General features: G+C 41.8%; 1 protein-coding gene across 2 annotated transcripts in view; it reads right to left on the reverse strand.

The window, feature by feature from the left end:
- Positions 1-16,550, reverse strand: part of tnn (tenascin N) — a 46,594-nt gene that overhangs the window by 6,096 nt on the left and 23,948 nt on the right. The window contains exons 9-12 of one of the 2 annotated variants that reach the window (XM_085376989.1): positions 5,605-5,868; positions 4,054-4,317; positions 2,547-2,813; positions 871-1,134 (exon numbers count right to left, since the gene is read on the reverse strand). In XM_085376989.1, coding sequence (XP_085233115.1) covers positions 871-1,134; positions 2,547-2,813; positions 4,054-4,317; positions 5,605-5,868 — 1,059 coding nt within the window. The remainder of the gene's footprint in view (positions 1-870; positions 1,135-2,546; positions 2,814-4,053; positions 4,318-5,604; positions 5,869-16,550) is intronic. The other variant, XM_085376990.1, reaches the window with a different exon arrangement.

A 16,550-nucleotide genomic window follows, 5' to 3' on the forward strand; every position in this document is an offset into this window, starting at 1 on the left:
TCCACAGCAGTCAAGTCGGTGCAAACTGCTGGTCTCTTCATCAGAAACTCACTGAGTTTGAATGATCTGCAGCTGCTCAGAGAACGTGATGCCTTTTTGCCTTTTTTTCCAACCAATAAACCCCCAAAACTAGGGCATATGTACTTTAGTAATAATTTACTGGTCTCAGGTTCGGATCTTTTTATTACCGGTATAAAAGCAATAACATGTTTGAGCTTTTGCATTTGAAAACACCTGGGACTGATTACTAAAAGAAGGTACTGATGGACCCTTTGCAGCTTTTCATGTCTAGTAAGAAAGAATACTAAATAAATTGCTTTTGGATGAACTACAATTTAATGGTGTCTTCCTCTGCCTCTCTAGGAAATTGTAAGAAATTCTGACTGGTTGTTTTTGTGCAATACTGCTGACACATAACAAAAGGACACTCAAATGTTGCTGTTCATTATCAAGGAAATAATCTTGAGCTGCACCATTGTTTATTCTTTTGGGCATTCTCCATCTTGCCATGAAGTGTCATAAAATTTAGTTGGGTAGATTTTTGGGGGGCTTTCTCATCCAAACAGAGAGTCAGACCCACAAACAGGTAAACACTGTTTAAAAGTAATGGGTATTTTCAGCATTTACAGCCAGTTAAAGCTCAGAGTTGGCTCATGTAAACATTCAATTAAGGACTACTTTAATAGGAGAAACTGGTTTTGCAACATCCTGCTGCTCTGCCCAAATGCATCAATGTATTTAACAGTAGAACCCAAGCCTGCAACAAATTTAAGAGAAGAAAAATGACCCTTTTCAATGTTTCATAAGAAAGAAGAGTTTCAATATCGCCAAAAGGGGGGGAAAAAATCCACTTGTTCATATTGTATTGACCTGTCTGTGCTTTTGTTGAAATCTTCCTGGTTGCTTTGTCCCCCTTGACAGCCCAGATGTAGACAGTGTAGAGAACTCCAGGCCTCAGGCTAGTCAGCATGTAAGAGGTCCTGTCAGACCCAACAGGGATTTCCTCACTAGAGCCCTCAGAAGAGGTGTAGGTAAGGATGTAGCCATCAATTTCTGCCTGGGCTGGATCCCATGACACAGTGAAGCTGGATTCTGTTTCATCTTGGGCTAAGAGGTTAGCAGGAGCATCCAGTTCTAAAGGAAGATGTTAGTAGAAGAGGTTTACTGCACTACTCATGCACATTTCAAGAACTGCTTGTGCAAACTACAAGATGTGTTGTTTCATCTTTCACTACATCAGGGGGATGAAACAACTTAGCTTGAATTTTCTACAAGCATTAGTATCATGATTGTGAGTACGTGATGAATACTGATGTTTTTTAAGTTCACTTTGTCCATTTAGAAACCTGCTGGTTTGCGTCACATTTCACAGGCCCAAAGTGGTTTAAAGGAAATGATGAGTCAGGACTTCAGTTAGAAACTATTCAGCTCCTAAGTGGTCTCTTTAACTGTGTTTTCATCACATCTAAAATTATATCTACTGATTCCTGCCTTAATGTGGTCTGATGATCCACTTAAGATTTTCTCTCGCCAAACAGGTGAATAGGAACATTCAGTTCTGTACAAAAACATGATTAAGAGCATAGAGAACAGAATAAAGACAGATTTGGGGGCAAATTACTTGATTTTTGTGAAGAGGATTAAAAATTTAAATTTAACTGCCTGTTTGATTGTCAGAAAGGAGAGTACTTATTACTTGAATATGGTATTTATATTTGATGATGCACTGAGATTTTTTGGTCAAATATTCCTCTGATATTGCTGAAAATGTCTTGTTTTTCTGTCAAGAAACATTTCAGTTTCGGATCTGTTTTTTCCTATGTTATAGGTCCAAGGTGCTGTAGTTTGAAGAAGAAAAGTGCTCGTGATCATCGCAGTTCAAAAACTGCTGACATACATTATGTCATGACTGAAAATGGCTTTAAGAGAACTCTTCAATCCATGCTTCCCTTGCAATCAAAGATGCTGAGAAGCAAGTGAAATTAACATACTGTTGAATAAAAGATGTTGAGATGAAGTTCTCCAATATGCTGGCTAACCTGAATGGATCTGAGTCTGCATGAATCAAGGAAGGGTCCTTCGACTGGAAAGGAACTATAAAAGGAGCAACTGCTCCGAATAGTGAGCATAATAGTCAATGGGAAAGAGCAGGCCAGAGTGCCTCCCTGCACTGCAGGCATGACTGACTCAGAGGAAATCGCTGGGTTGTTCCAGAACATGCTGTGAGCTGGCACATGACTGCTCAGGAAGAGCTGAGGTAAGTTATTGGGGAAAAAGATGTCTGGGCTGCTTTCCCCCTTATTGACCCAAAGAAGTTGGCAAGTAGATGGATGAACTGATGAATGGATACATTGGAAAATTGCTTTAAACAAACAAGCTGATTCTGATTGGTCTACCATCTGAGAGACATTTTTTTAAGGTTTACAAGGAGGTTGACTTGCTGTCTTTTCAGAAAAGCTGTAATTATGGGGCATCTGAAGCTCTAGGGTATTAAACATGAATTTACTAGTCAGACAATTTGTTTTAACAAAACCGGCATCTGACACCTGTCTCAGCTTGTGTTGAGATCTTCCTGCTGGCTTTGTCTCCCTTGACAGCCCAGATGTAAAAAGTGAAGAGGAGCCCAGGCCTCAAACCAGTCAACAAATAATCAGACTCATCTGCCCCCACTGGGATTTCCCCACTAGAGCCGTCTTCAGAGGATGTGTAGGTTAGCATGTAGCCATCAATTTCTGCCTGGACGGGATCCCATGAAACACTGAAGCTGGATTCTGTTTCATCTTCTGCTAAGAGGTTAGCAGGCGCGTCCAGTTCTAGGGGAAGATATTAATACACAAACTCTAATGATGAATATTACAGTCATCTGGAATATTATGGGTGACAAATTAAATTAATCTAAAAAATGTGAAGGAATATAATAAATCCAGTTATTTGGTTGATAAACCTTGTGAAAACTGTATGTCAAGGTGACGGTAGACCAGTGCTGACAATTTAGAATTAATACTTTTGGAGGAATTGGGAAGGGTTAGCGATTTACTCAAACATGTTCAAACAATCATGATAAAGTCAGTATTTGTGTGAACAACTCGATTCTTCAACACATTCTGAACTCTCTTGGACAAACTATCTTGTCATTTCTTTAAGTAGTTTTCAGCATTAGTTCTCCAGACTTCAACAGAAGATCCACTGTGTTTTACACACAGCATTAGACACTCACTGATGTACGACTCCTGAGGTTTTGATGATGATTTTACTAAAAAAAATTCAAATTTTGATTCATCACTCCCTAAGCCCTGTGGCACTGATTTGCAGTCTGATTCCTCTGTGATTTAACATTCCTCAGTCTTCTCCCTGTTTCCCTTCCTTAAGAATCGCTTCTTGACAGCCACCTGTCCACTGAGACCATTTCTGACGAGGCTTCAGTGAACAATAGATGAATCTGAAGGAGAAATGCAAACATGTTCCACTTTGCTGACCAAAACTAAAGGGCCAGACACTCTCTCAGATCCTGTGGCAGGACTTTGCTGGTGTGTTTCCTACTTCCTAAAGACAGGACTTTCAGGTACTGTTCATCTGCTCTAGATAGCCTACCACTTCTTCTTTTCTCCTTAAATATTTTTGAGGACACCTGATATATGCCAAGATTTTGTCCAACAGGTAGTTCAGAAATTATATTTTATGCCTGTCAAACTGTGTTATCTTTGGCATTTTTCATAGATTCAAACAAGAAATGGGAACGAATTATATGTCTCTGCAACAGGCTGGTGGTAATAAAGAGCCTGAAAATACAATTTAAAATCAGTTATGTGTCATGTATAGACACCAATAAAGCCAGGGGGAACTATTGCTCAATAACTCAATAACTCTTGTCTGCCTCACTCGGAGCAAAATTTTTAAAAAATGAGGGATGACTCAAGACTTTTGGACAATATTGTATCTTTATACGTAACATAAAATATATTATCATGTAAGAGGCAAGGAAATGGGTTTTGTTTAACTTTGATATTAACCATTTAATGCTGAGGTTTGAAAAGAAAGTTAAATTTCTGAGACCTGTCTCAGCTTGTGTCGAGATCTTCCTGCTGGCTTTACTCCCTTTGACAGCCCAGATGTAGACAGTGTAGAGGACCCCAGGCCTCAGGCCAGTCAGCGTGTATGAAGTACTGTCAGACCCAATTACAATTTCTTCACTTGAGCCCTCAGAAGAGCTATATGTTAGCATGTAGCCATCAATTTCTGCCTGAGGGGGATCCCAGTGCACCCTGAAGCTGAACTCTGTCTCATCTTGGGCGAAGACGTTAGTAGGAGCATCCAGGTCTGCACAGGGAGTTGTAGTTAGTAGATACTGGTAAAAACACGTAATCACAGCTGTTGCAAACAGAAGAACTAAAAAAAATCAGCAGTGCAGAGCTTCACCTGTATCTAGAAGCAGAAGACACTGGAATAGATGTCAAACTTGGATTATACTCTGTGGTGAGCTTTAGCAGCTCTCTAGCCTTAAACAACAGCACCTCTTATATAAACCTGTTGTTTTTCATATATGACATATATGAAAAATCTTTTCAATGGTATCCAAAAATACCACATTCAACTATTTTGACACATTTTTTATTGAATCCAAGTTTGACGGCATGACACACTGCTATGTAAGCAGTGGTTCTAGGAGCTACTTGTAAGCAAAGAACATGGAAATTCTACACCGCATACATTTTACTAAGAGCAGGAAAACATTGTTAAGAACTGTTAAGAAACTAAAGTCATACTATGCTGTCAAGGAAAACTAATTCTATTACTAGCTCAGCCTGTTTCACCAGCTTGTGCCGTCACAGTCATTGTGATCCTGATGCGTAAAGATATTTTTTAAAGCACTCATACTTCTTGTTCTGCTGACTTTCTTCCAAAAACATCAATACCAGCAGACAGCAACAGCTGCTAATCTGCACAACAGCCAGATTAAGAGACATGAGAAGTGTCTTGCTCTGTTGACCAAGCAAAAATGCTTCTGCTCAAACTTCTTATGAACATTCAACCCGAGGCTAAACTGGGCTGCTTTTAAATGAGGTGTACCACCTAATTATGTTAAACAGCGTTTTTCACACAGAGTTCAAGTTCCACTCTTGGCAGATGGATAAGAGGGGCTGGTGTGCTAAGTGTGTAATGTCTATATTAATGCTTTTCACACATTGTCAACCTAGCACGCACAAGATCAAGAGGTAGTAATTGACCAATTATCTGTATGTTTTTTAAGGTCGTACATAAAGGAGCTTAAGAAAAAGAGACCCTAAAATCAACCTTTACTTTAGTTCACAGACTGCTCCAAGTTCAAAGGCAGCAAAGAACAGTTGCGCTTTTGATCACTTTTCAGACAATCAAAGGCTATTGTGCAATCAGTAAAAAAGAGACAGAAGATAAAAGCATTTGTTTACACTTTCAGCACCATTGTTAAAAAAAAAAGAGGGGATAAGAGTTTCTTTTTTCTGCCTTACCTTTGTAGATATTCCTAGCTGACCTCCAAAATATGATTCCTCTGTGGGAGTCTTCAATGACGGACAGCCAAATAATCAAATCAGTCTCTACTGTAATGTTTCCCCTTTCAGCACTTACTTGTTTCAGCTTCTGTTGAACTCTTTCCGCTGACTTTGTCTCCCTTATAGGCCCAGATATAGACAGTATGGAGAACTCCAGGCCTCAAGCCTATCAGCCTGTATGAGGTACTATCACGTGCTACAGAGATGTCTGAACTGGATCCCTCAGCAGAAGTGTAACTCAGCATGTATCCCTCTATTCCAGCCTGGGCTTGATCCCAGGAGACTGTTGCAGTGTCCTCTGTTACTTCGGTAGTGACGAGATTTGTTGGAGCATCAATATCTGAAGACGTAAAAAAGCAAAGAAAAAAAAGCATCAAAAAGAGCTGAAAAAGTCAAACAACCCATTAGAAATATGTTCATATATGCATCCACATACATCCCACACGTGGATACTAAATGAATAAGACGAAATTCTACATAAAAAATATAGAAAAAGAAAATAAACATTGAAGGAACAGAAGCAGACGGGACTGTAGAGAAACTGCACGTTCTGAACCAGAATACTAAATACGGCTGCTGAACTCACTTAAAGGTAAAGCAGTGAAGTGGTATTTTTATTAAATGTAAACACTAGCTAAATGCCAGATTTAAATGTGTGATGTTGAGAGTTTCTTTTTTTTTTTTTTTTTTTTTTTTTTTTTTTTTTGGCCTGTCCCGTTTGGCTCTTTTGCCCTCAGAATTGTTGTCTAAAGGCAAAGAAAGATGCCCAACGGATTTACTTTACCAAACTGACCATCCCAGCCTTGCCGTAATGGTCCATTTGATTCACCTTTTATTGTTTATTTTATTTTCACTTACTGAATACGGGACAGACTTGACTGGGGGAAAGAAGGGGAGAAAGAAAGAGGGAAAGAGAAACAGCTGAGAAGAGGGACGGGGGAGAAGGGCAAAAGACAAAAACCAACAGAACGGGCAGAGAAAAAAAAATGCATATATCAATCACCTGGATCACCTGCTGAGAAAGAAAAAAGAAAGCAAGCAGAAGAGAACAAGAGTAATAGAATAAACAACATCACAATGATATATGGGAATATGACAGTAAATACTAAATGTTAAACATTATTGTGCAGCACATAAGATCAACAGAACACAGTGTGCTTTGAGGTAGGAGCCAAAAAGGGTGTAGTTTGTGGGTGTGATCACCCGTGTGTACACCTGTGAGCATGGACGCGCTTGTTTTTTGTTTTTTTAAAAGGTTCCTTCATGTAATAATCTGCTAGAGGGTGTGGGGGGGCCACAGCCCCGTCCTCCAGGGCGTGAAGCAGGTGTGGAGGAGATCAAAACTCCAGACATCCAGAGGCCCCCAGAACACAAGAGACCAAGGAAGACCAACAGAGGGGCAGCTGCGCCACTGTCCCGGAAAGAGCTGAGGAGAGTCCCAGATGAGGGCTCACTCAGCAGCCGCGGAGCAGAAGCCAGGGGGAGTTGCAGTGACGCGCCCGTGAGCTCCGCCGGCAGCCAGCTGCGCCTGAGTGACCGAGCCCCAGGCCGAGAGGCCGGGGGCACCCCACCTCCGAAGTGGCCCGAGCGAGCCCCAGGCTCCAGGCCCCGATAAGCGGCCGCCAAGGAGTGAGCCGGTGTGTACCTGGACGCCCATCCCCAGACACAAAGAACCACCAACGCACCGATGTCTGAGGGGGTCCGCCACTGGCAGGGGAAGTGGTGGTAGGGGGAGATAGGCCTCCAAACCTTGGAGGGCCTGAGATGTCCCCAGAGAGGTGGCGCCTGACACCCAACCTGACATATAGACACAGACATACAGGCACACACAGATACAAACATCCATTCCCACCCTCATGCTCTCATATGCACTTACTCCACACTCAACCAACGTGGAGACAGACATAAAGAGACGTTGTACACACGATCACACTCCCCAAGCGTACTCTACAAACCGGGTCTAGGTGCCCCCGCCCCTGGAGGGGGGAACTGCACCCAGACCCAGGTGGTGTTTCCCTTTTCCCTGCGGTGGGGGGAGGCAGACCGCCCCGACTCCGCAGCAGCAGGAAGGCTCCACACTCCAGACCGCAGTCGGACGGCCAACTCCTCCTCCTCCTCCTAGCCCCCCGCTCCAGCAGGTCGCAGAGAACGGGGGTGAGAGAAGACTCCGAACCTCCCTCCACCCGCTCATTGTAATGTTGATGCATGTGTGTTCTAAGGTGCATTTAAAACCCAGGAGGGCTTGGAGCTACCTGCCAGAGAGCAGCAGGTAAGCGCATGGTCCCTCCTGCTAGCCCTCAATGTCTACGTGTATTTAAAATTGAGAGGTGGGCAACGATGCCAGGGGTGGGGTGTACACCCTGATGGTACTTTGGACTCCGTGTATCGTGCCCACCCCCAAGATCCTATATGTATGTGTAATGAGAGTGTGAGTAATGTGAATGTCTAAGTTGTGGGATAAAATTGAGGCAGAGGCAGCCAGAAGGGGACAGAGGGGGGGGGGGGGGGGGGGGGGGGTAGCCTCCTCTGCACCCTGGTGACATACCCCTACTCCAAGGCCCTGCATGTGTGGGTGGTTGTGGTGGAGCGGGAAGAGGGAGGCAGCTGGAGATGGGGAGGGAAGGAAGGGAGGGGCAAGTGACCCCTCCCTGGGGCCAGCTCCCCCGCTGACCCCAGTAGGCACCCCCATACTCCGCGACCCGCCAGGGAAAGGGGGCCCAGGCCCATCCAGACCGGGCCCAGTGCAGCAGCGCCGCCCGGCCCCACAGTGCCCGGGACAGTCCACCCAACCCCACCACAGAGAAAACTGCACCCACCCCACCATCCACTCATCTTCCAGACTACATAAGACAATAAACACCCAGGCTGAGATCTTCCTCCACCTCTCCTGTATCTCCCCCTCCTGCAGAGGCAGCTCCTGAGGAGAGGAAAGCTCCTGCAAGATGTGACAATCTCCCCCACCAGTTGAAGAGCCCCCCAGGTGGCTCGACGCACCGGCGGCACCCTGCTCCAGGGCTGGGCCCCCATGCACCCACCCGCCCACAACCCCGGCAACACACCAACCAGGACCCAAGCCCCCGAGGCCCGGTCCGGGTCCCAGCCCAGAGACGGAGCGCCCCCAGAACCTCACGCCCATCCCGGACCCACCCAGGGGCAGCCAGGCTACCAGGTCAGTAACCCACGTCCGTCAGCACAGACCCTCCCCTAGCCCCGCTGCACGCAGCCGCGAGGAAACAGTCACCGGAGAGCCAACAGAGCCCCTAACCGGACATGACCGCTACCCCGGGTTGAGCCCCCCAAGGAAGATGCCTCCGGGGAACCCCCCGACGCCCTAAGCCTGTCCCTACCCCCACACCAATCACAACAGTGAAGGCGGGACCAAACTATGACCCCCCACCCCCACTAGGTGATGGAGCTGATCAAAGGAGCCCAGAGCAATTGATCTGATGTGGTGGCAGAGGCTGTATCAAGACTAATGTAATCTAATAGATAATTTCTATATTGGTTAGAATTAAGATTATTTTTATTTTTCCAGTTCATGAGGACTGTTTTCTTGGCTATGCATAGGGCAGTGAAAACCATATGGGCGATATTCTTTTCTGAAGTGACATTATCTAAGCTGCCCAACAAACACACTAAGGGGGAAGTTGGAATGTTACATTTCAGACACTTCGATAAGTCTTCACATATCTCGCGCCAAAACTTCTGAACTGGTGGACAGAACCAAAGAGCGTGGATATAATTGTCCGGTGAATTGGTTTGGCAGTGAGAGCAGTTGTTGGTAGACGTAAAGCCCATCTTGAACATCCGATGACCTGTATAGTGCACTCTATGTAATATTTTGTATTGAATTAATTGAAGACTGGGATTTCTAATTAGATGAAAGGTTTTTAAGCAAATCTGAGACCAGAAGTTTAGGTCTAAGTTAACTGATAAATCCGCTTCCCATTTTGCAATAGGAAGTGATATTGATTCATCTGTTTTAGAAAGCATTCTGTATATTTTGGATAGTAATTTGGGGGGTTTAAGAGTAAGAAATTGAACCACACTTGGTGGTGTTTGTAGTTCAACTTGACCCGGTTTAAATTTCTTTTTTACTATGGATTTAATTTGTTGATATTCTAAAAATCTTTTCTTGTTGATCCCATATTGTGTAACTAGTCCGTCAAATGAAATAAATTCTGTTCCTTCTAGTATATGTTCTAAATATTTGATTCCTTTATCACTCCAATCTGAAAAGTTTATCATATTATTGTTTTGTAATATGTCAGGGTTGTTCCAGATAGGTGTACGTTTGCATGGGATTAATGAAGACGCCGTCAATTTTAGAAACTCCCACCATGCTGTCAGAGAAGAGCTGATGTTGATGCTTTTAAAGCATTCATGTCGTTGGATGTTTGAGCTGGTAAATGGTAGGTCTGAGATCTCTAGATTATTGCAGAGTGCTTGTTCTACATCTAGCCAAGGTTCATCTAAGAGGGTGTGTTTTAGCCATCCTGAGATAAATTGAAGCCTGTTGGCTAAGAAGTAGTGCTGAAAGTTAGGCAGTTCTAGTCCTCCTTTATCCTTGGTCTTTTGTAGTGTTTTTAAGCTTATACGTGGGGGTTTATTTTTCCAAAGGAATTTGGACATACATGAATCTAGAGATCTGAACCAATCTTGTGGCGGTTTAGTTGGGATCATTGAGAATAAATAATTTATTTTTGGTAAGACCATCATTTTTATAGCGGCAACCCTTCCCATGAGTGATATGGGTAGACATTTCCATCTAGCCAGATCATCTTCTACCTTCTTTAAAAGTGGGATATGGTTTAATTTAGTTAGATCTGCAAGCTTGGGAGAAACATTAATACCTAAATATTTTATATTTCCCGATTGCAGTGGTGTAGAAGAGGAATTATGGAAGGAGCAATTAATCGGTAGGACTGTAGATTTTGACCAGTTAATTGAGTAATCTGATATTCTTGCAAAAGAGTTTATCAATTCAATCACCCCAGAGATATTGGTTTGTGAATTTTGGAGAAAGAGTAACACATCATCCGCATAAAGGCTGATTTTATGTTCCACGTTCTTGCATTTTATGCCCTTAATTACTGAATTCTGTCTAATTGCTGCTGCTAGTGGTTCAATAAAAATTGCAAATAGTGAAGGGGAGAGTGGGCATCCCTGCCTGGTGCCCCTCAAGAGACAGAAGCTGGAGGATGTCTGGTCATTTGTTCTAACACAAGCTGTTGGGGAATTATATAATATTTTTAACCAGTTTATGAAAGAGGATCCAAAACCAAATTTGTGTAAAGTTGCAAATAGAAATTTCCAGTTAACTCTGTCAAATGCTTTTTCTGCGTCTAAAGAGAATATTGTAGTTTCTAGGTTTTTACTGTATGAGTAGTCTATCAAATTAAGTAATCTACGTGTATTTGTTGATGAGTGCCTACCTTTTATGAAACCAGTTTGGTCAGGATGAATTAAGAGGGGGGTTATTTTCTCCAGTCTCTTTGAGAGAGCTTTGCAGATTATTTTAAGGTCTACATTTATAAGGGATATTGGACGATAGCTTGAGGGATATACAGGGTCTTTGCCTGGTTTTAGCAGGAGATTAATGTTTGCAGAATTCATATTTGATGGAAGTCTGCCCTTTTCTTTAATTTCCAACAACGTTCTGTAGAAAACTGGTGCTAGAATCGACCAGAATTCTTTGTAGAATTCTGCAGGAAAGCCATCTGGACCTGGAGCCTTATTATTGTGCATACTTATCAGGGCTTCCTGGAGTTCACCTGGTGTCAGTGGTGAATCCAGTGCCATTGCTTGAGTGTCCAATAATTTTGGAAGAGTTATGTTGTCCAAAAACTGATCAATTTCTTTTTTAGATGGGTTTATTTGTGGTGAATACAACGTTTTATAGAAATCCCTGATGTTGAGAGTTTCTTGACATTATTGGCACAGTTTGCTTCCTCGGTATATTGAGATAGTCTGTTCCAGATTTTGGGGGCATAAACACCAAAAGCTGCATCCCCAATTTCTCTCTGTGAGGAATACTGTATATCTAAGAGTTTGGCAGCAGAGGATGTTTGAGTGCGAGCCAGGATATAAAGTGACAGACTTTCAGAAATATAAGATGGTCCAGATGGTCCAATGCCATTTAAGTAAGAGTATTTTTAAAGCAGTTCTGCAAGATACTGGAAGCTAATGTAGCTCTGCTAAAACTGGAGCGATGTGCTCTGTTATTCTCTCGTTTTACTTAATAACCTTGCAGCAGAGTATTGGATAAGCTGCAGTCTACTGATAATCTTTTTAGGAAGTCCAACAAAATGAGAATTGCAGTAATCCAGTCTACTAAAAATGAAAAAAAATTCTGAGTCGTGGCGAGCCAGGAGAGTCATATTTTGGCGATATTTCTAAGATGAAGGAAAGCTGCCTTGAGTTAATGCAGGGTTTAAAGCTCAAATCAGAATGTCAAACAATGCCATGACCTTTTACTTGAAATCTTACTGTGTCACCTGTTGTTGCTCACTTATAAATAAACTTGGTTTTTGAGCCAATTAAAAGATTTTCCATTTTGTCTTTGTTAAGTTAAAAAAAGAAAAAAACTGTTGTCATCCATCTATTAATGTCAGTTGCTAGAGAGTTCACAACATCACTGACATTGGTCTCTACAGAAACATATAGCTGTAGACTATGGCAATCAATATTGATAAGGTTGTATAATGAAAAAAAAAAGAACTCTATATAATAAGAAAAGTAGAATACCTGGACAACATCAGCCAGGGTCTATTGGCAAACTTTACAAGACTAAACAACATAACCCTGAAGTAAATCCTCATAAATACATGACCTGGGTTTTCTGTCAGTGCCTTTTATAATAGCCAATATAATAGCCAATAATTTTTTTAGTTATTGGTAATTATTAGTGTATTTTATGCATCACCACCTGGTATGGCAACAGCACCGCCTACAACCGCAAAGCTCTCCAGCGAGTAGTGCGGTGCTCTGAACGGATAATTGGAGGTGAGCTTCCCTCCCTCCAAGACATCTACAGGAAGCGGTGCCTGAGGAAAGCGGGGAGGATCATCAAGGACTCCAGTCACCCCAGCCATAAACTGTTCAGACTACTTCCATCAGGAAGGAGGTTCTGCAGCATCCGGTCCCGTACCAGCAGACTGAGAGACAACTTTTTCCATCAGGCCATCAGACTGCTGAACACGTCATAGACACCTCAGCTTCACTACTGGAACTTCAACATTATGCACTCCATACTGTACAGTAATGCCACTGTTTTGCACATGTCTCAACTCTGTATATTTTTATATATTTTATTTATTGTTGACTCTATTTAATTTGTAAAATATGTGTACACACACACACACACACACACGTAGAAAAACATTTAGTATACACATCCAGAAATTTTTTATTTATTTTTTTGCATATACTATTATATATTATACATATATTTATTAGTTTCAGATTTAGCCATTCGTATATTTTGCCTGTTTATGTTATTGTATTTTGCACAACTCTGTTGCTTGTGAAGCTCGCACACAAGAATTTCACTCGCATGTGCTGTACCAATGTACCTGCACATGTGATGTGACAATAAAAGTGATTTGATTTGATTTGATTATTATGGTTTTATATTTTTACAAATATTTTAAATTTTTTATTAAGGGTTATTGTGGTGTACTTTATGTGTATGAATGCTGGGCAGACTTTTCAAAACTGAAAGCATCACAAATGTGTAAGATATAGTCACAGTAACTCCACCGATGAGGTGATGAGGGCTGTTGCTAACAGTCAAACATCAGTTGATGAGAAAGAGCCAGAAAGATCTCTGTGGTTAATAGACAGTACTTAACACTTGTTAAACCGAACATTAAAATTGAAGGGTTATACAGAGAGGACTTTAAGAAGTTAACATCTAACTTCTGCAGACACCATTATTCTTTTTTCTTAGAAACATGTAAGTAGTCTATAATTACCCACTTAGCCACCAGTTGCGCATGGATTTGATAGACAGACTTCTTGCCCATTAGTTCACTTTAGCTGATTTAACACCACATTGCAGCCCTGCATTCTTCTAGACATTCCTTGAAGCAAGGACACTATGATGCTGTCAGATCAGACATTAGCAGTCTTCACAGTCTTTCCTGGAAGACCGACAATGTGTTGTGCTTTTCTTGATGTGTGCACAGAAAGTGAAAAAAAGAGTGGGGGAGACAATAAAATAGAATAATAAAAACAATAAAAACTGAAGACAGCTTCAGAGACATTCAAATTGCTGACTTTCTTACCTCAACACAGCTGGCAAAATTGAGGTGAAGTTCAAATTGTTGGTTTTGGAAACAAAACCAACAAATTGTGACACAGGAAATGTGTTCGGCCAGGCATTTTCTGACCATTTCACAAGCGCTTCTAAAAGGTTTCACCGACCCCTGAAAAACAGCCCGTTCAAATACTGATGGCTGTCTCGCCTTTTTAGTCAGCAGGTCAGGCTGTAACATGGCACATTCGTGATACACATTTTTATCCAACAGAAATGTACATAAGCCTGTTACTGTTTTATTAATGGATGCTGAAGATTAAAAAAAATGAACAAAAGGAGAATTTGTAACATCAAAGCAACCTAGGTTACTGATCTGTTCATTGCACTGTAATGCATGAGCTGTAGAGGAAAGACAAGCAGACCAGAACATCGAGCTTCTGTTTCGGTGGCTCGAGGAAATATGAAGGATGCATACAAGACTCTGGTGAAGCTGTGAGTGTTGTCTGGATGGGCTCTGGGGTCGGTCGAGGTACTCATCATGAAAGTGTAGAGGGAGAGCAACAAAGAAAGTAAGACTGGAAATAAAGTCACAGAGGCATAGTAGGAGAGACACAAAGGAAGTGAAGGGAAATGTAAAAGTAATCATCATTTAGGATTATTCCTCTGTGGCAGCAGTTGAGTCGAGGTCGTTCTTGTGTCAGTGTGCATCGTGAAAACTGATTGATGATGCATCCAAGAGAAGAAAGGAAGTGTGCAACTGTCTAACTCTATATCCCCTCTTTGTCTCTCCTCTCCTCTCCCTCTGTCACTTCCCTGTCCTTGTGGCTGCACTGCCTGACAGCCTGTCATGAGCTAAACCACAGAAAGAATTTATAATAGCTCCTTTTTATTAGAGCTGTGTGTTTCCTCCAAGGCCTCGAAATGAGAGGTCATTCACTTTTCTAAGCACCTTAACTGAAAAACACTAAACAAGCTTAGTGTTGAACATTTAAGAACATTTTGAAATTAATGACTAATAATGTCAGTTCTGCACCAGAACTGCATGACCTAAAAACAGGAAGTGGCAGTATGCACCACCAGGGAGATGTCATTGCATTCTGGAAATTGGCAGTAACTGTGAGGTGTGAGGCAATAACATATGATGCATGTGGCACAACATATAAAGCCTGTTAGTGCAAAAATGTTTTTCGTTTTGAATTGATCTAAAACACTTGAAAGAACTTATCAGTTTGAATATCTTCATTCTTTTCATCATTCATTATTCAATTATTTGCTATGTGACCTGAACAAAGCTCCTTTAGAACATAGCGGTAGCATTTAGGGCAAGCAAGGCTGGCAGTGCCTTTCCAATAAAATCAGAAAATCACTATAAAAAAAATGAACTTACCGTAGTCTCTCTCCTTTCATCTTAAATAGCATTTTGCCATAGAACCTGTCTTACTGCCTTTAAATTACTGCCATCGTGTGTCCACAGTTGGCTATTGTCTCTGGAACCAGGATTTACTCCGCTTGACTCTGATTCCAATTAAATCTATAGGCCAGCAGAGTTTTCTAGCTGCTTCCACATGCACATTGTGGATAAACCTCTGGTTTTTGACTGGAAATTGATTTGGATACTGGCGCGCTAGACAATCTGCCCTGGCTCTACTTTCAGATCAGTTATCATGTACATTTTATTTAGGGCTGGGTATCGTCACTGATTTCTAGAATCGATTCAATTCCGATTCACAAGGTCCCGAATCGATTCGATCCACGATTCGATTTAATTCGATTCGATTTAAATCTGGGAAATTTTGACAGTCAGAAATATTATAATTCAGATCAGTACATTTACATATTTTTGTATCAATAAAAAGGAAGCTGACACACGCAAGACTTTATCAAAGGTGTGAGCGTCACAGCAGATGCCTTTGTGTCAAAGTAGCTGAAGATAAAACAGAAAAACATGAAGGTTTTCCTGGCCTGGGATTTATAAAAATATTCTGCAGTACATCAAAAACGAAAGAAAACCATTAATCAACATATGAACATTACCTCTGAAGTTACAGCAGTTTTATTAGAGACACGTTAAGCGTTTTGCATTTTGAATAATTTTAAAAAGTTTAAATTTGTTCAGTATTGAACAGCAGAAATGAGGTTTTCTTTTCGGAAGAATGTAAAAGGGAAAAAAACAGTGTGCGACAGCGCTGTAAACAACAGTAGACTTGTGCGTAACAAGCAAGCGAATAATGAAGAAAGGGAAACTGTTCTTGAAGTACAGAGAGAGAGAGAGGGAGAGAGAGAGAGAGAGAGAGAGCTGTGCATCGCGGTGGAAGCAAAACAGTAAAAGTCAGAGTGAATTCATGACGATTTTATGTGAACCGTTTGGATCTTCTTTTGCTGCTGGTTCGGTCAGTATTGTTTGGAGAGAGATCAAACTAACAGCTTTAGAATCAGCGCATAAAGGGCGTGAACACAAAGCGCGGACCCGCCGACAGATCAGAATCAGCGAGCTGTCGGCTTTCAGCCCCGACCGTGAGAAAGGCGACATCTAACTGATTCTGATCCGCGGGTTGCGCTGTGTGTTTAAGTCTATGTGCAGAATCCGTGTACCTGCTCTCATTTACTGTCTTAACTGTTTGGTGGTTCTTGAAATTTTGTGAGATGTCACCAGAGATTCTGGCATTTTGGGCAAAATAAATTTATATTAAAAAATCGATTCAGGATTTTAATGAATCGATTTTACGTCATCCAAGCCAGAATCGATTTTAATCGATGAATCG

Source organism: Diplotaxodon limnothrissa, linkage group LG18, assembly GCF_057381915.1.
Source record: "Diplotaxodon limnothrissa isolate DT_005_m linkage group LG18, D_limnothrissa_male_GT1.1, whole genome shotgun sequence".
In the NCBI taxonomy this organism is placed as follows: Eukaryota; Metazoa; Chordata; class Actinopteri; order Cichliformes; family Cichlidae; genus Diplotaxodon; species Diplotaxodon limnothrissa.